The sequence below is a fragment of the Panthera tigris genome, chromosome B4 (assembly GCF_018350195.1).
Source record: "Panthera tigris isolate Pti1 chromosome B4, P.tigris_Pti1_mat1.1, whole genome shotgun sequence".
Lineage (NCBI taxonomy): Eukaryota > Metazoa > Chordata > Mammalia > Carnivora > Felidae > Panthera > Panthera tigris.
Window position 1 is genome coordinate 123393679 of NC_056666.1, and position 26215 is coordinate 123419893.

The 26215-nt window shown below is 49.8% G+C and overlaps 1 protein-coding gene across 7 annotated transcripts in view; it reads left to right on the forward strand.

The window, feature by feature from the left end:
• Positions 1-26215, forward strand: part of CHST11 (carbohydrate sulfotransferase 11) — a 262006-nt gene that overhangs the window by 112771 nt on the left and 123020 nt on the right. For 5 of the 7 annotated variants that reach the window (XM_042993066.1, XM_042993070.1, XM_042993068.1 and 2 more), the window contains 2 exons: positions 12469-12554; positions 18033-18161. In XM_042993066.1, the coding sequence (XP_042849000.1) occupies positions 12469-12554; positions 18033-18161 (215 nt within the window). The remainder of the gene's footprint in view (positions 1-12468; positions 12555-18032; positions 18162-26215) is intronic. The other 2 variants (XM_007096465.3, XM_007096466.3) reach the window with 1 other exon arrangement.

Below are 26215 nucleotides of genomic sequence, written 5' to 3' on the forward strand. Positions count from 1 at the left end.
TAAAAACAGGGAGGGGGACAAAACAGAAGAGACTCTTAAATATGGAGAACAGAGGGCTGCTGGACGGGTTGTGGGGGTGGGGATGGGCTAAATGGGGAAGGGGCATTAAGGAATCTACTGAAATCATTGTTGCACTATAAGCTAACTAACTTGGATTTAAATTTAAAGACAAAAAAAAAAAAAAAAAAAAGAATCTGACTCTCCTTAAAAGTCTGGTAAATTTTCACGGCTACATTCAGGGTAGCCTTTGATTAATATTTGATTCTTTAACAAGCTTAACCTGCTTTTCACATTTTAAATTGCATTTAAAATTTAATATATTTAATGTCTTCTTGGAGTACTTCAGTTGCCTGATTAACAAACAAGGACTTAGATAGAGTACAGATCTAATACCTCAAATTTAGGAGTATGTTGACTAAATTAATGTTTTTAAAAATGCCCCAAGAGTATGTGTAAACCAGATTTCAACTTAAAATCTCAAGTCTGGGGCGCCTGGGTGGCTCAGTCGGTTAAGCATCTGACTCTTGGTTTCGGGTCAGGTCATGATCTCACAGTTTCGTAAGTTCAAGCCCCACATCGGGCTCTGTGCTGGCGGTGCGGAGCCTGCTTGAGATACTCTGTCTCCCTCGCTCACTCTGTCTCTCTCTCTCTCTCTCTCTCTCTCACAATAAATAAATAAATAAATAAATAAATAAATAAATAAACTTAAAAAAAAAACAAAAACCTACAGATTTCTAAAAAAAAAAAAAAAATCTCAAGTCAAATGAATTGTTCAACTAAACCTTTCATGCTGGGATTCCAAAGTAGATCTCCTACTCAAATAGGTTAAAATCTTGAAAATATTAATCTTCTGGATTTTCCTCCTAAACATTTCTATACTTTTTTTTGAAAAAATAGCCTTATTGAGATAGCATTGACATATAAAATTCACCTAGTCTGAGTGTAGAATTCAGTGAAGTTTAGTATGTTTCCAGAGTTATACAACCATCACCACAATCTAATTTGAGAATATTTCCGTTACCCTAAAGTGGAACCTTTAGGTTCATTTACCGTCGTTCGCCATCCCGCCCAGGCCTTAGGTGGCCACTAGTCTACTTTCTGTGTCTGTATATTGTCCTGTTGTGGACATTTTCTGTATTTAATTTGAAATCATGCTGGGTTTTTAAGGAAACAGTCTTGCTCTCTCCATTTGGGGGGCATCTTCTCCAGCAGCTTTTTGGGGCACTGCCTCAGTGGCCTGGAATTTCTTCATGAGCGGGAGCTGAGCAGCCCAGCCTGTGAGTGGGGGGCTCTCGGAACCCATCACCCACACTCATCACTGAGGCCTGATTCAGAGGCCTCTGTGCAGGAGCCAAATCCCAGCAGGTAGTTTCACGCCACCCCTCTTCCTTGCCGGGCTCCAAGACCTGGTTAAGGCGTGAGCTGACGGCAGACCTCCCTGCTGGGTTGGCGCTCATCAGCCATGCTCCTGTGGCCACCTGCGGTCCCCACAGCGCCCGCTCGGAGGCCCCCAGCCAGCACGCTCCCCCAGAAGCCTCAGGGGCCCCTTTAGGTTCACACTTCACGTCTGAGCAGGATGTCTCAGGCGCGCCCGTGTTTGGGAACAGGCATTATTCCCAGCAGCCGAAAGGTGGAAACAACTCGAGTGTCCATTGACGGATGACTGGATATGTCAAAGATGGTTTATGCACACAGTGAAATATTACCCAGCCTTAAAAAGGAGATTTTGACTTCTGCTACAATATGGGTGAACCTTGAAGACATTCTACTAAGTGAAATACTGTACGATTCCACTTGTGTGAAGTACTTAGAATCGTTAAATTCGGGGACAGAAAATAGAACAGTGGTTTCCAGGGGCTGGAAGGAGAGGGGGATGGGGAGTTGGTGTTTGAAGGGTCCAGAGTTTCACTTTGGGATGAGAAAATAAAGTTCTGGAGACGGTTGGTGGCGACGGTTACACAGCCGTGTGAATGTACGTCATGCTACTTAACTGCACACCTAAAAACGGCTAAACTGGCAAATTTTCCGTTGTGTATATTTTAGCACAACTTAAAAACATTGGCAGAACCCCGTTTGTGGTGTTCTGTGCCTCAAAGATGGTTTCCAGGGGCTCCCTCTTGACTACAGAGTCACATGAATGTTTTCCCGGTCTAGCCTCAAATCCTTTCTGGAAGGAGTTAGATGTCAACAAGGAGATGAAGATGCCTCAGCCTCGCCAGCACGCCCTTTGCGGCGAGGCTCCACCCGGTCCTTGTAAGGACCTTCCCTGTGACACCCTGCACCCAGGCCCCTGAACTCACTGGCCCCGGTTTCCCCCTCCTCTTCTCCAGATCGCCCCGCAGGTGCACCGTCTGTATGTGCTGTGTCTCCAAAGCCTTCTGAGATCTGAATCCCTTGGGGGTGCTCATTCTCCTCTTCTCTTTCTGGGGGAGCCTGATTCAGAGGGGCTGTGGAGATAGGCCTTTTTTTTACGAGTACCTCAGATGACTCTTAGCAGGCAGGTTTTGAAGACATGGGACTAGGGTAACTAACTGTGTTTCAAAAATGGTCTCGTTTCTCATCTTTTGGGAAAAGAGCTCAAATTCAGTCATTCATGTGTTCATTCATTCATTCATTCATCCAGGCGCTGAAGTTAGGCACACTTTTAGGTAACTGAGGATATTGTGGTAGATAAGACAATCCGGGTCTCTCCTCTCAAGCTCTGAGTCTTGTGGCAGTAATGGGCAGTGGCCAACAAAGCATTTAAAATAAAAAGTCTTGGGGTGCCTGGGTGGCTCAGTCCATTAAGCGTCCGGCTCTTGATTTAGGCTCAGGTCACGATCTCATGGTAATGAGATCAAGCCCTGTGTCGGGATCTGTGCTGACAGTGTAGAGCCTGCTTGGGATTTTCTCTCTCTCCCTCTCTCTCTCTCTCTCTCTCTCTCTCTCTCTCTCTGCCCCTCCCCGGTTCGTGCTCTCTCTGCCCCTCACAAAATAAATAAACTTAAAAATAAAATAGGGGCACCTGGGTGGCTCAGTCGGTTAGGCGTCCAACTCTTGGTTTTGGCTGAGGTCACATGATCTCACGGTGTTGTGAGTTCAAGCCCCGCATCAAGCTCTGCCCTTGCAGCACCGAGCCTGCCTGGGATTGTCTCCTCGCTCTCTGCCCCTCCCCCACTCGCGCTGTCTCTGTCTCTCTGAAAATAAATAAAAATAAATACTATTTTATTAAAAAAAAAAAAAGTCAAAAGACAATAGGTGCCTTGAAGAAGGATAAAAAACAAACCAGAGGGGAGACCATGAGAAAGAAGAGACAGACCGTGTTAGGTAGTGTGGTGGCAGGTGGGGGGCTCTCCGGGGAGCCAATAACGTGAGCAAGACCAGAGGGAAGAATATTACAGGTGAGGGAACAGTGAGCGCACAGGGTCTAATGAGTTGGCACAAGTACTAAAAAAAATAGAAGAGAATAGAAAATACCAGTTCATCACATGTAAGCTGGGGCAAAAGGACAGGAGACAGAAGGTCTCTAGCTTTGTGACCTTGAACGAATCACTTATGCTCCTGGACGCCCATTTCTCCACCTGTGGAATGGGGCTGTGGGAGGGGTGGGTTCCGCTGGATGGGGTTTCTTAACGTTTCAGTGCCTGGCACCTTCTCTCCTCACCTCTTCCATGCTGTCTTGGGGTGGGCTATGTAAACACTACTGTCCAGAAAGATCTTTTAAAAAAAAATTTTTTTTAAACGCTTATTCATTTTTGAGAGACAGAGCATGAGCAGGGAAGGGGCAGAGAGAGAGGGAGACACAGGATCTGAAGCAGGCTCCAGGCTCTGAGCTGTCAGCACAGAGCCCGATGCAGGGCTCGAACCCATGAACTGTGAAATCGTGGCCTGAGCTGAAGTCGGGCGCTTAACCGACTGAGCCCTCCAGGCGCCCCAGAAAGATCATTTTTGAGAGTTGCATCCTGCCATTTGTCTTGCTTACTCGGAATCAAATTTGAGGGTACTTTTCTCCAACCGTATTTACCCCTTCCCTTTGCTCGTGTGGAAGCCATTGAGCCAGATGGCCTCCAAAGGCTCTTCTTGTCCAAGATGCGCCTGACTGATTCTGCATTAACCTGTCTGGTACAGCTGGTTTGCACTTGGGCAGGGACTCTGTGCTTTTTGGAAGTGGGCACAACGCTCTGCTCTGGGGAAAATTTTGCAGATGGGCCAGAATCACCCAAAAGAGGACGTGCGTTGAGTGCAGCGGCCCTCGGTTTTGGTCAATATGTTTGATGGCTCAGTTCTTTCCCTGGCAGGTCAATGTTGTAGGGGATATGGTATGTTCTTCAAAGCTGAGTATCTCCGTGGAAGGTTTGTGTGACAGTAAATCTCCTGGCTCCCAGATGAAGCTGTGACTTTTCTCTTCCAGAGTTATATGGAATGCTTTCACCTAATTCTTGGATTTATACCCTTGACCTCCATCTGCCAAAAGTTGAATTCACTTTAGTTCTGCCAACACCTCCACAGGCTGGGCATCAGGAGGTCTGTGGAGCTTACGGTAGGGAAAGGAGACCGACACGGGAATTAGCGATCATAAGGGTTCTGATGATTTCCAAATCAAATAAAACCCAAATCCGTCAGTGTTCTTTAGTGGTTGCTAGTGGGGTCTCCAATGAGGAAAAACAGATCTGAAATGGAATTCCATGGCTCTGGGTTATTGCAGGGACTGTGAGAAGGTGGGTAAAGGAAGTGGGAAAACTGAAGTTTGGTAATAGAGCATTAATGTTAGCTCAGGTCGAACCCCCGTGTCCTGGGGCTTCCGCCTGTGTTTGGGGACTCCTGAAAAGCTGCCTGTAAATACAAGTGTGCTGAATGTTTTGTAAAGCCCCCGAAGCCTGGTTGGTTGGAGGGCCCTGGGTCAATATTCAGGGTTGTCTTTTTCTTGGCCTCCTCCAGCTCCAGCCTCTACAAGCTCTAATAAGGCTCATTTCACAGGAGTCGGGGAGAAGCTACAGACGTGCATACATAGAATGGATGGTTTGAATCCCAGTTCTGCTGCTCACAAAGCTGTGCCATCGGGTGAATTCTTCCACCCCTCCGAGCCTCAGTTTGTCTTTGACATGGGTGTGATACCACCGCCCTCCAGGGTAGTGGTGAGGAGGAGGGGTGAGACGGTAATAAAGGCTAGCTCTCCTGAGTGCTTGTAGAACTCGCTGACGGCACACCCCAGTTCCACTGGAACAGATCGTACTAATTTTGCCTTGTGTTTTTGTTTGTTTTAGTTCCTTTAACGAAGAAAGCCAAATAACTAAATACTTTTGAGGATGCATGTCAGCTAACACACTTTGAACTTCTCTTTGTTCTTCTGCTGGTAGTAAGCGGCCTGGCCTGGTGCCCTTTAACAGAAACAGTGTCTTTGGTCAAACCCTCAGATCACTTGACCTGTTGTTTTAGCTCATTCATTTGACGCAAATGTGCTGAGTACCTGTTACGCGCTAAACACCTAGTTGAGCAGAGGGCATGGGGAGGGGGGCCAACGAGAGGACCGTGGGGCTGGGCTGCCAGGGACTCAGAGGTGAGGGATGAGCTGGCCGAGGGTAGGGCAGGCCTGGCTCTTCTTTTCCAGCCCTGCAGTGGGAACGTCGGCTCTCCTGTCCCCTGACTGGGCCACGCTTTCTCCTCTGAAAATGAGGGGGAGTGGTCACAACGCCTCCGACTCCAGACACGAGTTTTGATTCTTAATTCTTTGGCAGGAGCAAACGGGGAACGCAAAAACCTGAGCCCATCTGGACTTGCGAAATGTGTTGAACACACACTGGATGCAAAGAGCCTCAGATTCCTTGAGATAAAACGAAATCTCCCAGAGATAGAAATTCCCGAGTGTTTGAGACAAGTTTGATGTGTTAGCTACAGACGCCGTGTTTGTGAGGACTTATGTACCTCTGTTTCCTTCTCAGCTTTATGGGAACTACTTGGGATTGAGCCAGTTCTAAGCCAGTCTGTGATGTCCAAGAATCCTGGGAGCTTTAGTGGCTTATCCTGCTCCTCCCCACCCTTTCCCTTTGTTTTCTTTTCTCTTCCTCTTTCCTCTGGTCCTCAAATTCCTTCCAGAAATCTGGGCAGAACAACTAATTCGGGTTCTGATGTTAGTGTGTGACTCAAAGCAGGGGTTTTTTTTTTTTTTTTTTTTTTTTCCTTCGTGCTTTAAAAGGAGAGTGGTGGTCCAAAGGAGATGCTGAACTCTAAAAGAATATGAGTGCTCCCGGAAGGCCAGGTTCACGGGTGCTTCTGGGAGAGGGTTGGGTTCCTTCCACTCTGATTCCCTCCCTGTGGCATTTCAGGCCCTGGGTCACTGTGACAAGAGGGCTTTGTTCCGGCAACCGCCGGTGTGGCCCGTGCCCCCGCCCCCCCCCCCCTCCGGGCTGGAAACTACCAGTTCTGCTTCCATATCAGAGTTTGATTTTTTTTCTTTTTTGGTGGGGGGTTCCGATTTTTGTATTATTAATTATTCTTTGTAGATGGTATTTCTTCATTTGAGAAACCTCTTCATTTCAACTAGAAGGCCAGCCTTTGGTGGTGGGTTGTAAACTGGGCAGAAATTGATAAGAAATAGATCTCAAAGCCGAGTGTTGCTTTTTCTTTCCCAAACCCTTCTGGGCCTACACTTTCCTCTCCTCCTTTTCTGTTACTGCGTGGCTGCCCTCTGGGCCCTCTGTCTGTACCTCCTGCCCCTTCCACCTGACCGCCCCACCCCCAGCACCTCTCTAGGGCTCATTTAACCCGAGGTTCTCCAAGGAGTCTTCCCATTGCCCTGTGCTTAGATGTCAGGAATTTAGAGATCACCTGGTTTTACCTCTGCATCTCACCAAGGAGAGATCTGAGTGTCCGGGGGGACTTGGTTCAAAGTGAGGCTCTTGTTTGGTGGCAAAGAGAGCCAGCTGTCGGATCCAGGCCTGTGACTTTTCACATGGATACTACGGACCAGGCTTGGATACTACAGACCAGGCTGCTTTACATTTTCCTTTAATTTCCAAAACCATCCTAGGATGTAGGCACTATTACTGCTGTCTAGTTGCATTTCAGAGATTAAGAAGTTGACTGAAGGGGGTGTGATGAGCATCTACTCTTGATTTTGGCTCAGGCCATGATCCCAGAGTCGTGGGATCGAGCCCCGTATCCAGGTCGGCACCGAGCATAGAGCCTGCTTAAGATTCTTTCTCTCTCTCTCTCTCTCTCTCTCTCTCCCTCTGTCCCTCCCTCTCCCTCCCTCCCTCTCCCTCTCTCCCCCTCTCTCTCCCTCTCCCTCTCTCTCTTTCTCTCTCTCTCTCTGTCCCTCTGTCCCTCTCTCCCTCTCCCTCTCTCCCTCTCTCTCTCCCTCTCTCTCCCTCTCTCTCTCTCTCTCCCTCTCTCTCTCCCCCCCCTCTCTCCCCCTCTTTCTTTCCCTCTCCCTCTCCCCCCCCACCCCCCACTCATGCTGTACCTCTCTCTCTAAAATAACAATAATAAAAAGAAGTTGACCGAAGGCTGGTTAATAGTGAAACCAGGATTTGAATCTAAAGGGTGCTACTCGGTGCCTGTGAGTCTCTTGGTTTCAGCCTGGAGAAAGTCCGGAGCTCCAGGAATCTCCTCAGTCCCAAGCAGGTCAGGATGGTCGCTCACTGTAGCTCCAGCCTGGTGACCTCCACAGAGAGGGGGAGAGCTGTGACGTAGTGGCCTTTCGGGGCAGGCTGTGGGTCCTGCCGTTACAAAGCAGATGGCCTGTCTTTATATAAGAATGGCTTCCTCCGAGATTACTGGGGGTCACTCTCGCTTCTCCCAGCTTGATGCCCTTGACCTAGACACGCCCCCATTCCAGCGTCGCTTTGACGGATGGCCCAGACGGTACTCACTCAGGCACAGCATGATTTTGTGCATTTGGGGAAGACACGTCTGTGACCGCACTGCTGCACCCTCAGAGCGTGGTGTAGGTGAGGGATCGTGCTGAGGCTGTTAGCAAAACCAGATTTGGAGAGCGAAGTCAGTTGGGTGTTGGAGCTGATTTGTCCGCGGGAGGGGAGTGGAGGCCCGTGTGGATCTGGGTGATTTAGTACGAAGCGCCTCACTTTGGACGTTGGCGGGAGGGAGAGCACAGATTCGGCGGTGGCGGTGGCGGCTCCAAGGGTGTGGGCGTGGTCTGCCGTCTTGAGGGACAGCATGGCACAGTGGTGAAGACCACCATTTCTGGAAGCAGGCCTGGGTTTGAATTTGCCATTTGTTGTGCCATTTGCTGGCTGTGTGATCTTGGGCAAGTTACTTAACCTCTCTGGGCTTCAGTTGCCTCAACTGTAAAATGGGAATGAATGATATTATTATCATTCGTTATTTCTAACTTCTGGGGTTTTTATGAGAAGTACATGAAGCAATGTGAGAAAAAGCCTTAGCGTGGTGTCAGGCATCAGGCACATGATAAATTCTCAATAAATAGTAGTTGTCATGATTATTATTATTAACTCTTGCTGTACTTTATGAGACCTGACTTCTGGCCCTGGGTCTGCTGCTTAGCTACCCTGGGGAGGTTAGGCAAGTGTATCAACTCTGACTGTTTTTCTGTAAACTGATGGAGTTTGACTCTAATCCCCGGGCATCCCACCTATCTCCAGTTTTCTGAAATGGATCAAAAATGAGTTCCCACCCAGGGCCCCACAGCCTTTCGGTTTGATGTCATCCGACTGGAATTAACAATCCAGCAGCTCCTTTCCACCCCCCAGACACAGGCAAGGTCAGGGAATGGATGAGGCGGGCTCTGTTCCTTTGTTGTGAGCCAACTTTCTGCCACCTGCTGTCGCTTTACTGTGAGTGGAGTGTCCACTTGAGAACAACGTGCTCTTCATCAGAGTAGAATAAACACAGGAGCTTGATTCTGATTTTGGCTTCATTTATGTATCTTGGACTACGTCCTGGGTCCAAGAAATTGTGCCGTTAATTAAGCCAATTAGATTCTTACAAAACAGGTTTGCATTTCGTTCATTAGAGTTTAGAAAGGAAAAAAAGCAAGTGTTGTAGCTAAATAAAACTTGCGGTGGTGGGTGGGTGGCGGAAGGCCATTGTTAAATGTCCTCGGGGATTCCTTTCTTAGGGCTTTTGATCACTAGACCTTTTATTTAAAAAAAAAAAAAATTGCTGATGCTACTGGTGGTTTCTTCCTTGTGGAGCAGAAAAAGGCTGTCTGGTGCTTATAAAGGAAGCCTTACGGGGCACCTGGGTGGCTCAGGCGGTTACGCGTCTCGATTTCAGCTCCGGTCACGGTCTCACAGTCGTGGGATCTGGGATTGAGCCCCACCTCGGGCTCTGCACTGACAGCACAGAGCCTGCTTGGGATTCTCTCTCTCCCTCTCTCTCTGCCCCTCCCCTGCTCTTTCTCTCTCTCTCTCTCTCTCAAAATAAATAAATATTTTTTTAAAAGGAAGCCTTTAATCCTAGCTCATTTATAAGCTTTTTTGAGTACCTACTGTGTGCCAAGCACCGGGGAAAAATGTGAATGAGGTGGAGAGGGTCTCTACCCCCGTGCCCACGCCTGGCATATCATACGTAGGTGCTTGAGAAAAGTGTGTTGGATGAATGGAGTGTACTAATAACTGTTAGTTAATAGTCTGGCCCTCATATCACATCACCGCAATGACTCCTGTGACACCAGATTACATTTTAGATCGCCTGTCCTAGAAGTGGCCAGCCAACCCAGTCTTGGGCCAGGTCAGGAGGAAACTTGGCACTTGACCATCGGCCCAGCATGGCAGCAGCTGAGAGCATGGGCTGCCTGTGTCAGAAGCCAGTCTTCACCTCTTCCTAGTCACAAGACCTGGGCAAGTTACCTACCCCTGCCTCAGTTACTCCTACCCATAAAATGGGGACAGCGGTGGTACCCACCCTGTGAGACTTCTGTGCAGATTTATGTGTGAACCGCTCGGCACACCGTGAGGGTTCTCCAAACTCTGGCTGCCACTATCTATGAGTGTCAGTCGCTCAGCCTTCTCTGATGCCACTTTTCCTAAGACACACGTGGGATAAACATACTTACCACTTGTTTGCCTAATTGCCAACCCTTCCTTTGTGTCCCAGGCACGCAGTAGGTCCCCACTGCTATCATTTGGATGTGAAGAGCCTAGCAGTCAGGTTTGAGTCTTGGCAGGGCAACTTTCCGCCTCCATGGTCTTGACCTTGGTCAAGTTGCTGAAGTCAAGAGAGGCTCAGAGAGGTTAGTACTTCCTTCTCTGTGGGAAGGATTACACTTAACCAAGTGCCTAGCACACAATGAGCACTCACTCCATAAATAGTGAGACTGTTGTCATTCGCGCAAAAGGCACACAAAGCCCCTTTGGCTTTTGTGGCCTGGCGTGCCAAAGCCAAAGCTGATTCACGGGGCGTCCAACAAAGCCCGCATGGCCAGGGCTGGAGGAGGCCCCGAGGACAGACGGCCTTGGGAAAGGGCCCGTGTTGCGGGCCCCACACGGTCAAAGCGTTTTAAAGGCCTTGTATTAGAAAAATAAACCAATTAAATAATACTGCCCCCCATAAAAGCTGACTTTTAATGGACTCCACGGTGGGGTTCTCACCGCGGCGGTCTGCAGCCCCAGTCTCGGTGAGCCTGTCTGCCGCCATGGGGAGAGTTTAATCTCGCACGGCGTGAGCATAATTTTACAAGTTTTATGGCTGTTTTTTCTCTTCCAAAGTGTTGCTATGTCATTGTGCACCGAGGGCAACTTGCGTGCATTTAACAGTTTACCTCGTTTGGGGTGGAAATGAAAAATGAAGCAATAAATTAAAGAAAAACACAACGTGGATTTTTTTTTCCCCCTTCTTGTCGAGGCAGCCGTGGAGGAACAAAGAGGCAGTGTTTGCCCCGCACAGCCCAGTCAAATCCTAACAGCTTTTATGTATGGACACTAGCCCGCAGATCGCCTCCCCGGAGAGGGCCGTGGGGCTCGGGGAGCGTTGGGGGGCTGGTTCCACGGACCCCAGCGATACCTGGGACCTTTCTCCAGGGCAGAGGTCAGCAAACTGCAGCCCGCGGGCCGGAGCCAGCCCAGCGCCTGTTTCTGTGACACGGTTGAAAAAAACATCAAAAGAAGAATAATACTTCCTGACACGTGAAAATTACCGGGAATTCAGGCTTCGGCCTCCATAAATGGAGGGGCGTTGACACGCAGCCGCGCCCGCCCCTTGTGTGTTGCCTGCGGCTGGCGCAATGCTGAGGCACTGCCTGCCCTTTACGGGAAGAGTTTGCTGACCCCGCTCTAGGAAGGGGGTAAAGGAGAAGGGGACAGAAAATGCAGCTTCCGTTTTCCTGGAGTCGATGGTTTGTGCTGAGGGTGTCCACGTGGCTCAAAGTCCAAGAGGTGCCTGAGAAAGAGTGGATTCACCTGGAGAACTCCCAGAAGTAATCGGCTACCCATCCAGGCTGCCTGCTCCCGGGAACATCATGCAGCCCACTTCGCTGCTGCACACAGCGGTGACTTCTTTAGGCTTGTGGATGGGTCCGCTTTCCTGGTCCTTCCCATGCCCCAGCCATGTCGTTCCACAAAGAAAATTGCCTCCTGCAGGAGAAGAAAACGGTCGTTTGCTCATTCATTCGTTCCTCCCTCCCCCACGCCGCCCTCCCTTCAACAAATAATTATCAACAGGTGACTAGGTGTTACACTCTGCGAGAGACTGCCCGGAACAGGAAGAATGAAAAAAGAAAGTTCTTTTCCCCTGAAAATTAGTTCTTGGGGCGGGCGCCTGGCCGGTTCAGTCGGCGGAGCGCGTGACTCTTGACCTCGGGGTTGGGAGTTGGAGCCCCACGTTCGTGTAGAGGTTACTTAAAAATGAAATCTTAAAAAGAAATGGGTCGTGGTGTCCTCAGTGCCATTGGTTTTTGAGGAGTTCTTTTAATTCTGCCTCTTTGATTAATTTTAAGTCCACCTCTGTTTAGAACCATAAACCCGTGTCCTTTCTTCCTCGACCTGCTACTTTCATTAAAGATAATCTAATTTACAAGAGGCTTTGGGGTGACCGGGCGTCTGACTTAGCCCGTGGGAAGAGCCCTCCGGGGGAAGGCGCTGCAGCCTGCGCAGGAGACCAGGGCCAGGTGCTCGGGGACCAGGAATAAGAGGCTGTAATGGGTCATTGAGGGAGAAGGCTGTGGAATTTGAAATCTACCAAGCCTGGTGCTGCTGGCTGGAACTGTCTTGTAACAACTTTATGCTGCCTTTTGTAAGTAGCTTCATTATAGGGAGTTTTAGAGGCCTGTCCTCTTTTCTTAAAAACTTGCTGGGAAGAAATGTTGAGCATTATTTATGTCCTCTGGGTGTGGAGAGGTGCCTGGATACTGGGGCAGACATGCCTTTGGATAAAGGAACAACAGCTTTGCCAGAAACTGGTTCTCTGTCCTCCTTTCCTACCTGCTTCTTCTTCCCCCACCTCTGTGCCTTTTTCTTTGTCAGACAAGCCTTTGTTGCTCATTTCTGATGAGCCTTCACTTTCTTTCCTCAGTCATGCGGAGGAACCCCTTTGGTGTGGACATCTGCTGCCGTAAGGGGTCTCGAAGCCCCCTGCAGGAGCTCTACAACCCAACCCAGGTAAGCCCTGGAAACTTTCTCGCTTGTTCGATTTGGTCTCCGTGCGTCGATCTCTGGAGGGGAGGTGGTGAGAGGGGGAGGGAGAACGATAAACTTCAAAATTTGGTTCTTGAGGGATTTGAAACTTCCTTCTACTGCCTGGCATTTTAGCTTCGGTGGTTGCTTTCTTGGTCACCCTTTCTCTGTATAATGGCTCTGAAGTTCTAGCAAGAAGGATTCAGAATTCCAGAAATGCCCTGGTGTAGTGCTGGACTGAGCTTTCAGACAGACCTGCTCAGGTTAGAGATTCTCGACAGTCACAGGTGCCAGCGACGGGACTCTGAAACTGTAGAGCCGCAGGGGCTGGGCGGTCTCTCCCTTAGCACCCCCAAAGAAAGTTCACGCGTGGACGAACCTGCCACCCTGCTCCCACGCCGGTTTATTGAAGTCCAAGATGCCCCCAAGAATTCCACCTCACTGCACCAGTTTACCAAGATTCAATTTTGTGGGGGTGCTTTTTGTTAAGTCACCTCATGATAAATTGAGTTTGATCATGAAGAGTTTTTCTGTGAGCAAAATAAGCTCCACCCCAGGAAGTGTGTCTCGTGGAAAGCTAGGAGCAAAGGGAGGAGGTCTGGTCGCCATGGCGATGGCCTCCGTGGTGTGTGGGTCTTGATGTGGAGACCATAAGGCTGGTTCTCTTTTGGGAACGTTAATTAGCAATTGATGCCAGGAAATAGTAAACAACTAGTGGCCTATGATCTGACCTTTGATTGCTGTTAAAAAAGAAAAAAAATGCACTGCTTTAGCCATAGCCTCTGTGCTTTATTTTGCATCAAATTCTTAATTCGGTATTTCTGTGGACTGAGGTGCTTGATAGAGGAAGATAATACCTGGGCCTCAAAGGTACTGAAATCCCTGAAGTCTTGCAAAGGGCACTTTGTGATCCCACACATCTTCCTTGTCTCTCACTTGCACTCCCTTCTGGAAAAATGGACTCCCGAGTTTGTACATCACGGGTGGCCTAACCAGGCGAATTCACTCCCCCGTCAGCCCCGAGGCTTTGGAGTTCTACTATTAAGAGGCTGGATTAGCTAGGTCATTGCAAACTCAGATTGCCTGAGGCTTCCTTAATGGGCTCCCTGGTGACTTAGCAGGGAATTTGATATTTGGGTGTTGTTTGGTGCCCAGATAATCTGATTATTATAGGCAAGTCTCCTGGCATGTTCACACACCTGTCCTTAGGAAGAGGCGGAATCGGCCTCGACAAAGGATAGGAATTCTGGAAATCCATGTTGAAAACAGCACACGCTGCTGAGATGCAGACCATTCCTATCTTTTTGTCGACAGGCTCTGTTCTCAGATCCTTTTCCCTTTCAAAATACAACTGCTGAAACACCGCTATTTTCCTGAGGAAATTTCTATGGGCAGCATATGGTGTCGTGGGAAGAGCTTATTTCTGAAGCAGACACCCCTCTGGACAGGAAGCGCGTGGACCGGGTCTATGCTGTGTCCTGTTGTATCCCCAGCCCCTAACACAGGGCCTGACCTATAGAATGTGCCCCCAAATATCTGCGAATGAGAAAATCAAAGTCTAGGTTCAAATCCCTACCTCACCTCCAACTGGTTGTGCAGCTCGAGTACGTGATGAGTCCATTTCTCTGGAATGTTGGGAGGCCGAAATAACCCTGCTGTGTCAGAGGCTATGTAAACATCATTCATCATTATCCTGGTCGTGAGGGTGGTTTCCATACTGGAAGGCTTGACTTCAGAGTCAGACGTGGGTCCAAAGCCTGGTTTATTCATTTCCTAGCTACGTGAGTGTGGGCAAGACACTTGGCCCCTCTGAAGTTGCTTTCTCTCGTTTATAACATGGTGCTAAGAGTACCTGCCTTGCAGGTTTGCATGAGAGGATATATTTTGCTCTGTGCCTCCTTTGGAGTTTGTTCCTTCCTGGATTCATTCACTCGTTCCCTCATTCATTTCTTCACCCACCATTGTAAGTGCCAGGTGCTGGGCACAAAAGGGTGAGCTGGGCATATGTGGTTAGCCTTCCATAGCTGGTTCCTCTAGTTACCCCAGGGTTGGCTCGAGTTGACTGGAACAGGAGACCCTGCTTAGTCCCTTTGTCAACCCACCAAAGGAGAGATAACCTTCCTGGGTGGAGGTCATCTCTTCCTTCTGGTGGTGTTTTGAGTATTGTCTGGGTGAGAAGCTCATTTAGCGGTAGCCTAGGGCCTGGGAGGGAAGATGGGGTTGGAGAGGCCGCCCTGGGAACCATGCTCGAGGCTGGAGGTGGGTGAGTCACCTCCAGCAGGAATGTCGTGGGCAAGCTGTCTGGCCCCCTTCTCTGACAACCAGGAAAATGTCCCTGCAGGAAGATCTCCCCGTTTCCTCGGGATGTTACCCGGGATGTTTTTTCTTAGGCTGGTTTCCTTTACAAGCTGCAATTATGTTCCATTCCCACGCAAATACAGTCAGGGGCGCTTCTCGGAGACACTGTCTTGTTGATCCTTTGGGCTGCTGTGGGCGGGGCGTTGAGAGGAGGGAGCAGGCGCCCCCGATGAGGTTAGTTCCGTGTCCACAAGACATTTACAAACTTTGCACCCGATTGGGCATGGTCGTGGCTTCTCGCGTTTCCCCACCAGTCAAGCTGTTGAAGCCACTAAGCCTGGACTGATATTATCACGGAGGCAGATGACAAACCCTGAAGTTGCTAGAAACCAAACTGCTCCTGGAGATGCCTTTTCCCCCGTTTTATGCCGCCTGGTTATTTGGGTTTGCTAGATGATGGTGAAAACAGGAACCGTTCATTGTAGATGGGAAACCAGGGTTGTAGTAAGAAGGCAGCATCTTAGTTACATGTATCGGTGCCGTGGACCAGATGGTATGTAGATGCTTATCAACATCTCATCAAATGTTCATAATAAACCCCAAACTAGGCATAACACCTCCATTTCACGTATGGGAGAGCTGAGGCCAAGAAGGTTCTACAACTTGCAGAGGGTCACAGCTAGCAAGAAGCCGAGTAAAGATTTAAACCCAGGATGAAGCACAAATCCATTTATCTCCACGCTCCAGTCACTGTCGCCAGCAAAGTTCCCTTGGCAGGAATTGCCCCATCTCCCCTCTAAAACAACAGCAGGATCACACCCAGATTTTTATGGGACAAAGACTTAAAGGCGCCCTTGGGAAAATTGGCCATCATCTGATTTGTCGTGTCCAGGGTTTTCTTATTTTAGTGCCTCCCAAATCCCTAACCGTTAAAACAACAATTGGTTAAAAAAAAAAGTTGATATTCTTAGCAAAACTGCACTCTGATGTCTTATAATTTTCCTGGTCTGTGCTGTCTCCCTGGCCCCAAAATAAAATGTAATTGCTGATCAGATCAGCTGGCGTGAAGTCACTGAAAGTTCAGGAGTTGCCAACTGCATATTTGTGGGCCGAGCACATCTGTGGGCCGGCCCGGCTCAGCTCACATCGCAGGGCAGAGCTAAGTGGTCAGCCATTAATAGGGCATAATTGCCCCCAAATGCCAGCGGGAGTGAGACAGCCTGTCCCTTCTGCCTCGCCCACCTCCTGGTCCTCTCGCGGTCTCCCTGAGATGTTCACAGCAGCACTCATGTGGTTCGGCCCTGCCCTGCCCGGTGCTTTCTTTAGCCTTTATCCTCGCTCTGTGATTACCACGTTCCGAGAAGACAGATGCGCAGCCCAGGGGCTGACCAGGAATTCGTAAACACAGAGTCTAGAAGGCTTGCAGGAATGCACCAGATGCAACTGTCTGCGGGCATTCCTAAGGCTGTGTGAGGGCCAGTCCGTGTGTGAGGGATCCAGCTGGGTTCTGGGTGAACTGCTTGAGGAAAAAAGGATCTAACAGGAAGAGGGGAAAAAAGCTTCCGGGGATGCCAGGCGTTGGCAAGATCCCTGAGGCCACTCCTGAGTTCTGTGTTGTTTGATGGCCCCTTGTGCATCCAGTCTTCAGTGTGCTAAAGTGAATTTACCTCTCTATAAGGTAGGCTCCAGGACAAAGGATGGAAAGAGGGAGAGAAGGCGGGAGGGGAGGCAGAAAGGAAGAAAAGTTACTATTCATTGAAAGTATCATCCACGTTCACTATACTGCACTACACTATTCGAGGCATTTCCATACATATCTCGTTGTTTCTAGGTTGAACCCCATTTTTCAGATAAGTTAACTGAGATTCAGTTGACTGAGCAATTTGCCAAGGTCACAAAGCCCCTAAATAGGGTAGGGCCAGGCCCATCTGACCTAGCGAGATTGTGGGAGGATGAGAGCCTCTCACGTTCTCTTTTCCAGGTGGAAAAAATGCTTCCTTGAGGTTCCCTTTCTTAGTGACCCAAGCTGAGATGGGTGTGCTCAGGACAGCTGTAAAAGTCCCAAAGTTGGGGGCCAAGGCTTGTGGGTGCTATGGAAGGCATAGTAGATTTCCAATAAACAACTGAAGTTTTGTTTTTTGCTTCCTGAACCTGATATTTGGAGAGGCCTTTGTCTCTGGGCCGGAGCCAGGCTAAGCAGGAATCGCCCTCAGGAGCTCTGCCATGGGAGAGATTGGGAAGTTGGGGTCTTTAAGTTTAGATTGATAAAAGCTTGAATTATCCCAGGGGGTCGGGAGGGGGAGCTGTTCTAGCACCCACCTGAATAGCTTTCTCAGCAACGCTTGCCCAACACTGTTTCTTCTGCACACGTGTATGGGGTGAACAGAGCGAAAGGACATGGGGAGGAGAGGCACGGAGGTAACAGACATGATACGTGCTGTACGATAGAAGCTTTTCAGTTATGGGAGAATCAGAAGTGAGTCATCAACCCTTCAAAGTACGGGGCAAGTGGGAGGCTTTGTAGAGGGGGTGGCGGTTGAACTAGGTCTTTGAAGACGTGTCAGACTTCACCCGACAGAGAAGAGGGCAGCATCACAGAGAGGAGGAACAGCAGGAGTGGGGGCCCCAGGAGGGCCCGTCTGTGGCACATTCAGAGAACGGTGAGGGGTTTGCAGCTGGAGTGAGGAGCTGCTGGGAGCCGGTTGAGAGAAGGCGGGAAGGGCAGCGTGGTGCCGGCTGGATGAGGCTTGCCCACCCGGGTGGTGGGTGTAGTCTTCACCCGCCAGTAGGATGGCTGGTCCCAAGGAGCCCACAGGAGATCGTGTACGACCGACCAGCCGGCTGCGGCTTCCGAGTCAAGCCGCTTGTGAACCGCGGGCTCCTCTGAGGCAGAGCACGGCCTCGTCTACAAAATGGGCTGGTTCTGGGGTTCTCAGCCCTGGCTGCACGTCAGGACCGCTCAGGGAGTTTTGACGAAATGGCCGGTGCCCAGGCCTCACCCAGACATTCTGATTTTACCTGTGGGTCCGGGATAGGGCTGGGGCATCGGTGGTCTTCAGAGTTCCCGGTGATTCTGACGGGCTGCAGAGTTCAGAAGCACTGGAGTGGCAGGCCCATAGCGGTCCCTCCAGTTCAAAACTCTTCGATTCTCTGATTCTCCTATAGCCCGTTCCGGGAAAAGCGCTTCAGAGCCTCCGCACCGAGGTGGCTCCCTGTCGTTTGTTGCAAAGGCCCTGTGTCCGTGCTCAGCACTCAGCCTCACGGAGATCACATGCCCTCGTGCTCCATTGGCAGGTTGGTGAGTCGAGGCCCCGAGTGTTGGAGACCCCGCGCCGGGTGGACAAACCCAGGAGGCGGGGCCCCCAGGCAGGGACTTGGGAGGACCCTGTGTAAGGGACACTCGAGCCACTCGGCTCTGGACCCCGTAAGGAGGAGAACGCAGACTTGTTCCGTGCCGGGCATCGGATGGGCCCTTCAGAAGGAGCAGCCCCAGTGTTGGCTTCCCAGTGAAGGAGCCAACGGGAGAGGCTCTCTGCCCTCCACACTGTTGGTTAAGACTGGTGCTAATAATGGTCAGACACACTGGAGAAGGCAAGAAAGAACAGACATCGTACAGCCGCCAACTCTGGGCAATTAATCCCTTCATTACCAACCACCTGGTAAATGACGAGTCCATCTAATTATCTTGTTTTGACCCAACAGCTGTCTACCAGCCAAAGAGGGATTAATTGATTTAGTTGTGGACTGGCTCCTTATGCAAAGATATTACTTACTGTCAGTCTAGCAGAACGGCAGCTGGCTGGCAAAGATGAACTATTACGTGAACTTGATCTTGCACACAGGGCTTGGGAGAATGCTTCATTATTAATTGCAAATTACAATAGACGAGCGAGCCTGTTGCAAACACCAGGGACAGCGAGCCGCCTCCTTCACCATGGCCGGTGGCTCCATTAGTTTTGAACCGGGGAAGGCGCCCAGGTCAGATTTCCAGTCAAGCCAGGACAGATGGGGACTCTAGAGTCAGACACGATTTGGGTCAGAGGAGAGAATGGGTTGCGTGAAGGAACTGGGGGATCCCAGCCCAGGTTGGCCTCCCAGCATTGGCCTCCCAGCATTGGTTTCTTTATCCGTAAAATAGCACAATACAGTCTTTCAAGTTTATGAGATTCAAAATCATGTATACCAAGCACCTAAGACAGTACCGAGAAAGAGTTGGTGTTCATCAGTAGCCAACAGCGGGCCGAGTTGAATTAGGCGACCTGGGACTTTTCTTAGGGGGTCTGGGCCACGCTGGGCCCCTGTGCTGCAGGCTCAGAGACTTTGCAGATGTACACTTGGAATTTTGTTGAAAAACAGTAAGACAGACGATTTCCTCTTGCCCGGAAGCTACTAGCTGTTCATGGTGAGCACTTCCTAAAAAGTTTGACGACTGTGGCTGGTTGACTCTGTTATTAAGAAGCCGGGTGTAGTGACTGATGAGGCCGTGGGTGCTTCCGCGCGTGGATGTGACATGTGCGTGAGTGTGTGTGCCTGGACAGTCAGCCCACGGAACGCGGCGGATACAGCCGTTAAGTTTAGAGACCTCCTCCGCTAATGTTGATCATCCCCCAGTCCCTGGCGAGGTGCTTCAGTAATAATAGCTATGAAATAGGATCCCCCTCTCTGTGCGCTGTAAATGTGATGCTGCTGAGCGAATGGCTTCATCCGCATTTCACTCGGCCTGCATTTAGAGGCAGTTGCTCTGTTTCAGAGAGCCTAATTTGACCCAATATATTCAAATCTAGAGCGTGAGCTCCGTGCCCTAATGGGGTTCTTCTGTGTCAGTCTGTGTGAGTACAGTCTGGCCCATTTCCACCAGAGAAGGGCATCCGAGTGGCAAAATGACCCCCGGCAATTTCCAGATGGTAACACAGCTGTAAAATCTGCCATTTTCGGAAAGTTATTTCCTAAATTACCCCCAATTATAGGAGGCCTCTACATAATGTGATTTTTCTGTAAATGACACAACTCAGGTAGCTTCTCAGCCAATTGGATTTGAACCGTGTCGGATGCGTAGGGCTGAAACTAAGCCCTGGCTTGTTCTCAGATTCTCTGTAGGAGAGACCTGGGTGGGGGTGGGCGATACCACCTGCCCCCCATCCCCATCCTCCTCTCTTCCCGAAAGTGAAGTTGGCCTGCAGATCTGGTGGGGAGCAAGGTCTCCGCCCCGTCTTCACCACTAATTACCGTGAAATCGCAGGCAAACAGTTGAAGCCTTTCCAGCCCTGGAGACTTTGTAAAGAAGGAACAAAATACCAACAGTTCAGTTATCAAAGATTAAATCAGAAAGTACAGAGAAAGTTCTGGACTCGTGGCAAGCTGTTCAATCAATGCTGATTTCTTTTCTTTTCTTTTCTTTTCTTTTCTTTTCTTTTCTTTTTCTTTTCTTTTCTTTTCTTTTCTTTCTTTTCAAGCTGAGATGAAACCTCTTTCAGGAAGCTAGCTCTCCCTGGTTTTTTTTTTCTCTCCAAGCTCAGGTTAAATGTCCTTCTAGAATGGTGCTGCCCATCAGGAATAATCGTGATTCACATATCCCATGCATCTGAAATGATGTTACGGGCCTTGAGCTCCTTGATGGTAGGGGCTGTGTCTTGTTCACCCAGTGGCTATCTCCTGCCAGCTGCCAAAGAGAGGGGCTCAGCAGGTGTTTCGGCAGTGAAGGGAGCTGCCCGCCCGTGCCTTGGGCAAGTCTGGTGTGGACATTCATGCTGAGAAGGTGATCAGGGCTTCAACCATCAGAGCAGGAGGTCTCATGAGGCCCAGTGATATCTGGTCCAGAAATACATCTCCAAGCTAAGCCGACGCCTAGGTCTCCCCTGAACACATTTTTCCTGACGGTATAAAGTGCGAGGACTGTGGCAGGGCTGATGCTTAGAAAAGCAGCCTGGAAGCCAGCATGTGTCAGCGTGGGAGGTGGGAGACAATGGATGCAGGGCTCGGGTGCTTGAAGGAGACTGAAAGGATACAGGGGTGGGGTGGGGGGATTGCTTCAGCCAGACCTCACCCTCCCTCAATACTTAGTCCACATCCAGCCCTGTTTCTTTCTTCCCTCCTTCTTCCACGGCATGTGGTACAAACAGGAACTCAGCAAATGTGCGCTGAATGAAGGGGAACTAAAATTCCCGTCCCCTTGTGTTCCCACTCAGGTAGCTTGCTCGGCTGCCATAGACCGGGCGGCTTCCAGAACAGAAACTTCATGTCTCACGGTGCTGGAGGCCAGAGGTCCCAGGTTAAGGTGTTGGTAGGGCCGGCTCCTTCTGAGAGCCGTGAGGAAGAATCTGGTCCGTGCCTCTTGCCCAACTTCTGGTTGTTTGTTCGGGCAGCCCCACCCACGCCCCTCTAGTTGGGACAGGCAGGCCAAGGATTTGCCAAAACACAGGTTCCTCTGTCGCTCCTTGTAGAAAGGACTTCTAGAAAGGTCTGCAGCTCCAGGGCCTCCAGCTGATCTTCCACTCTTTGATATCCGCATTACCACACTGGGAGGCACTGCCAGGTCGGCGGTGTCCCAGCCTTGGCAGGTGTTGGGCAGCCCTGGAAAGAAGCTGGCCGTTCTGGAACTTACCACAGGGGTGTGACGCCCGGGCAGACTCTGGTGCTGCCTAAACCGGCTTTTTGCAGCATTTCTTTTTTCCTCATCTTAAATCAGGGGTTTTAAAGCCACAAAAGAGCCAATATGCAGTCTGGCAGTCATTTTGAGTATTGGAGAAATGGCTCTGACCGTCTGTTCCGTCTCCAGCATGTTCCCTGCAGGAACATCCACAGATACATCCATGGGTGTAATAACATCCTGCCAATGCAGAGCTTTGTTCTCAAGAGGTGGGCAAGTTCAGTGCTTGCTTGGATCCAGGCCTCACGTCCTGTCCCAGTGTTTGGGGAAAAGTTCTGAGACAAAGGGGAGTGTCTGAGGCCACACAGCCTAGAAGTGGTCAAGAGCACGGGCCTGGGAAGTAGCCCACGTGGGCTGCAGTCCCGGGGCCACCACCTGCCAGCTACGTGACTTGGAAAAGCTTCTTCACCTTCTCTGTGCCTGTTTCCTCACCTGCAAAGTGAGGATAATACTGGCGCCCACGTCATAGGGTTCTTGTGAAGATTAAATGAATCCAGACATGTGAAGTGCTTGGAAGGGTGCCCGGCCCTGAGCGAGGCCAGTGTAACTGTTTGCTGTTTGTTGCTGTGATTGTTATTCAGGCACGAAAGCCAGAAAGGAGCAAATGATCCCTGGGGACAAATGAGCAAGTCCAAGTTCAGGTCACTTGGAAGACAGAGCTCCGTAGAGCTAGATCATCTTCTCCCTGTTACGAGGGAATTCCATCTGTTAGAGCTGGGGTTCTCAGCCTGGGCTGCACTTTAGAATCAAAAGAGGAAATTTTAAAAATCCCGATGCTCAGGCCACACCTTCAACTCACTGAATCCGCGTTTCTGGGGCGCCAGTGCTTTGTAAAAGCCTCCCTGTTGATTCCAGCGTGCAGCCACGTCTGAGAACCACTGCTCTGGGCTTTTACTATCGAAGACCGGTCCTTGGACCAGCAGTGTTGGCATCACCCAGGAACTTGCTAGAAATGCAGAGCCTTGGTCTGCTGAATGCAACTGAGGAAGGCTCTTGAGCAAACGGCCCCATCCTGAGGCTCCCAGAAGAAGCATTGATAACAAGGTGGATTAGATAGCAAGGGACAGGTGCATGCGTTTTGGAGGCGGGGAAGCCAGAAGAGGTCCTTATCTCTCCCAGAGCCTGGCACGCTTTTGCTTTCGGAAAACTTAGAAAATAAAGCTGTGTTTATGTGGCATGGAGTGCTTGTCAGTGGCCGGGACCCAGAGTCCCGCCGTAGGCTAGCTTGATGGCCAGCCTTGCAGTTCCTCTGGATGCATTAAATATCCCTGATGGGCTCAACTCAGGGGGGAAAGAAATGTGGCTTCGAGCCAAGTGCCCTGGGAGCGAAGGCCACTGCAGTGCTTTTAGAAGGCAGCTCCGGCCTTCCTGGATGCCGTGACCCTGGGGCAAAGGGGATTTGCAGGCTTCGGAGGTACGCTGGGCTCCCTTGGGTGGCCAGAGTTCAAGTTTGTTCTCTTCATGGATTGGGCTGTTCCTGACCTCACTTTGTTAAGAAACAAGAAGGAGGAACCCAACGTGAGCTCTGCATACTCCCCCTACCCTCCCTGCTGCCCTTATTTCCAAATGACATTTTCAGATGTCATCCTCCCCCACCCCCTGAGCCCTGAATGCAGCAGATCTCAAATGGTTTAGTAGTAAGAGAATGGAATTTAGAGCCCTAGGTTCTAAGTTGAAATTCTGCCTTTTTTCACTTACTAGCAATAGGATCTTGGGGAACTATCTCAGTCTCCTAGGGCTTTCAATCCCCTCACCAGGAAAGTAGGAAGAATTTATTTACCTTTAGCTAAAGAGGCCACATAGTACCGCAGTGAAAACCGTGTTCTCCCCATCAGGCCGGCTCGGTTTAAATCCATACTTCCTGGCAGAGGAGCCTTGGGTTGATTCCTAATCGCTGGGTGCTTCAGTATCTTTATCCGTGTAATGGGGATAACAGCAGTACCTGCCTCTTTGAACTGTTACGAGAATTTAAGGAGTTGCCTTGTGTCAGGTGCTGGGACGGACGCCAGCAGGACGCTCTCAAATGTGCCAGTGAGCATTTTTTTGCCTTTATATTTTCTTTGAAACTCCCCACTGTTCTCCCTTTTGAAACAAATGATCGTCACAATCTGGGTCCCAGTAACTGACTGAAGAAAAGCTTGTGTTGCCCTGTGGCTTTTACAGTTCCTCCTATCCAAACCTGTTACTGCCCTTCAAATGCATCATTCCTCAGTTTGCAGCTGCAGAAACTGAGGCACAGAGAGGCGGTGCCGTGGTTAAAGTAAACTGGGCGGAGCCATCTGGTCTAGGTGAGGTGTTGCGGAGCCAGGATTCAATCCAATGCCGAAGCCCACTGCTCCGGGGGGCAGGCCCCCTCCGTTGGCGCGGCTGGCGTAAGAGCTCTTGGCCTGGGTGGGTGACCTGAACTCCTTTGATTCTTAATTCACTGGTCCTGAGATACAGGTGAAAAGCCCCTCTTCCAGGGGAGTTCATAAATGAGCCAGCTCCGTGCCTGTTCTCGGTAGCTGGTCGGCTGGAACTCAATATGGGGAAGACATCGGCTGCTCCAGGCACCCCTGGGGGAAGCTGGGTCCTGAGGTCCTGCCTGTCCCAGCTCCAGGACAGGATGCAGTGACCGGAGGAAGGATGATGGGGGCTCTGTGCGCCCGCATCCCGAGCCCGCAGCTTCTCTCTGTTTCCTGGCTTCCAGACCTCTCCCAGAAACTCACTCAGCCCCTTCCTGAGTCAACAGAGCATCCTTGAACCAGGAACAAGGGTGCTCAGGCCAGAGATGATGCCTGAAACAGGGAAATTGCAGGGAGGTACTCCCATGGATTTAAGAGTTGGGAGGCTGCTTTTGGATGTTCCTTTTTGAGTACTTCCCGGCCTAGGCACAGGGACCATCTGTAATTTTCTCCCCAATTCATTCTTCTCTTCTAGAGGGGCCTGTTTACCAGCAGTAGCTGATGGAGGGAATTGTAGGAAAGGGTTAATTCACCCCTCCAGCCCATTTATCACTGAGGGTAAGGAATTACATAAACTCACCCTAAGCTTTTGGAGTTTGCAGGTGGAACATTCTGGGTTCCACTTTTCAAGAGCAAGCTGGAAGTCCATGAAGAAGGGACCGCTTATAATCTTTACAGAGGGACAAATGTGAATCTGAAAAAGCTGGTCCCTTAGCTCCTAAGGGAGCCCAGCCGTCCACCCTCATTGCAGCAGCCTTGTACTTCTGATGCAGCAGCTGAAAGCCCCATCTCATTTTGTAGGGAAATTGCTAGAGTGACATTTGGAAATAAGGAGGCTGTCTCGGGATATGTCCCTCAAAAGTGTTTTGTCACCACTTAGACGGGCTCGCAAAGGGTACCTCCAACCTTCTGCTCTCTGCATTGGGTCTTATTCCTAGTCTGGTTAATCTTAGTTTAGAATCTCAGCCTCAGTAGGTTTTTCTCCAGTTTACAGGATAAATGAGCTGGTGTCTGAAAAGAAATGTGACTTTTTTAAAGAAATTGGCAGATACGTGGGGAGTTCAGAAGCAGCTGACATCCAATTATTCACGGTCCTGGGGGAAAGGGATTGAATACGAAATAGAAATCCACAGATAATCTCCAAAGCTCATGTTAATCAATAGCCTTCTTTTCCAACATGCCTTTAACCAGTGCCAAAAAATTGGCTGATTCATCGCTCTCTTCGAAACTGAGATCTTAAGAGATCATACAGGAGAAATAATTTGCCAACCCCTTTCTTAATGAGAAGGATCCAAAGGAACTGATTTTTCCCCCTTCTGAGTAAAGTGCCATTTTTCTCGAGTAAGTGGCAAAATGAGCTTATTGTGTTGGTTGGTATATTCATTGTCTGATTAGAGAAGAGCATATAACATTGCAATTTTCTTTTTGCTGAAAAGAAAACATGATTGGGATTCAGGGGTAGGTAATCTTGAAATAAGAACCAGGAGCTGGGAAAAGGAAGCCCTTGCTATTGATAAGGAAGTTCCCCCCCACCCTCTCCCCCCCCAACCCCATCACGGTGTAACTCAGTCCCAGGGAAGAAGTGATAAACATCTTGTTAAGATAAGGCCTTGCCAAAAACAGCCCCTGGCAAATTGTTGCCATTCGTTATCGGATTAGTGCAGCACAGCACAGCGCAGGCTTTTCTTTCTTGAGCCTAAGAAAAGCCTGCTCATCTTTATCAGTTTGGATGTTCAAATTTAACTTGCTCAATAGCAAGGTCCAAACCTGGTGCAAACCTTGGAAGGCTGCAGTGCTTCTGGGCTTTTTCACAGTGGGCTCTTGGGAAGGCCACAGATTACAGCCACCAGTGTGGGGGGTACACCTTAATCGTGACCTAGGGAAAGGACCTGTTAGGGGAATAAAAGCCAAGCCAGTCTCCAAGGTGAATGTGTACCGCAGGAGTTAAGGGAACCAGAGCAGATACCTGTTCTTCCTCTCTGGTGCTGTCCTTGACTTTGCCCTTGACCCAGAATCATTCACAGCCTTTTAGAGCCTGGAGTTACTTGCCTCCCAAACCGTGATAGGCAGAACCAGCCTCACAAAAGAGGTCCATACCCTAATCCCCAGAGTCTGTGAGTATGTTACTTCACATGGCAAGAAGGGACTTGACAGGTGTGGTTAAGTCCAGGATTTTAAGTAGGGAAGATTATCGTAGATCGGTTTAGGGTAGTCACAACGGAGGTGATAGATAGAGATGTGATGATGGGTAGAAGCAA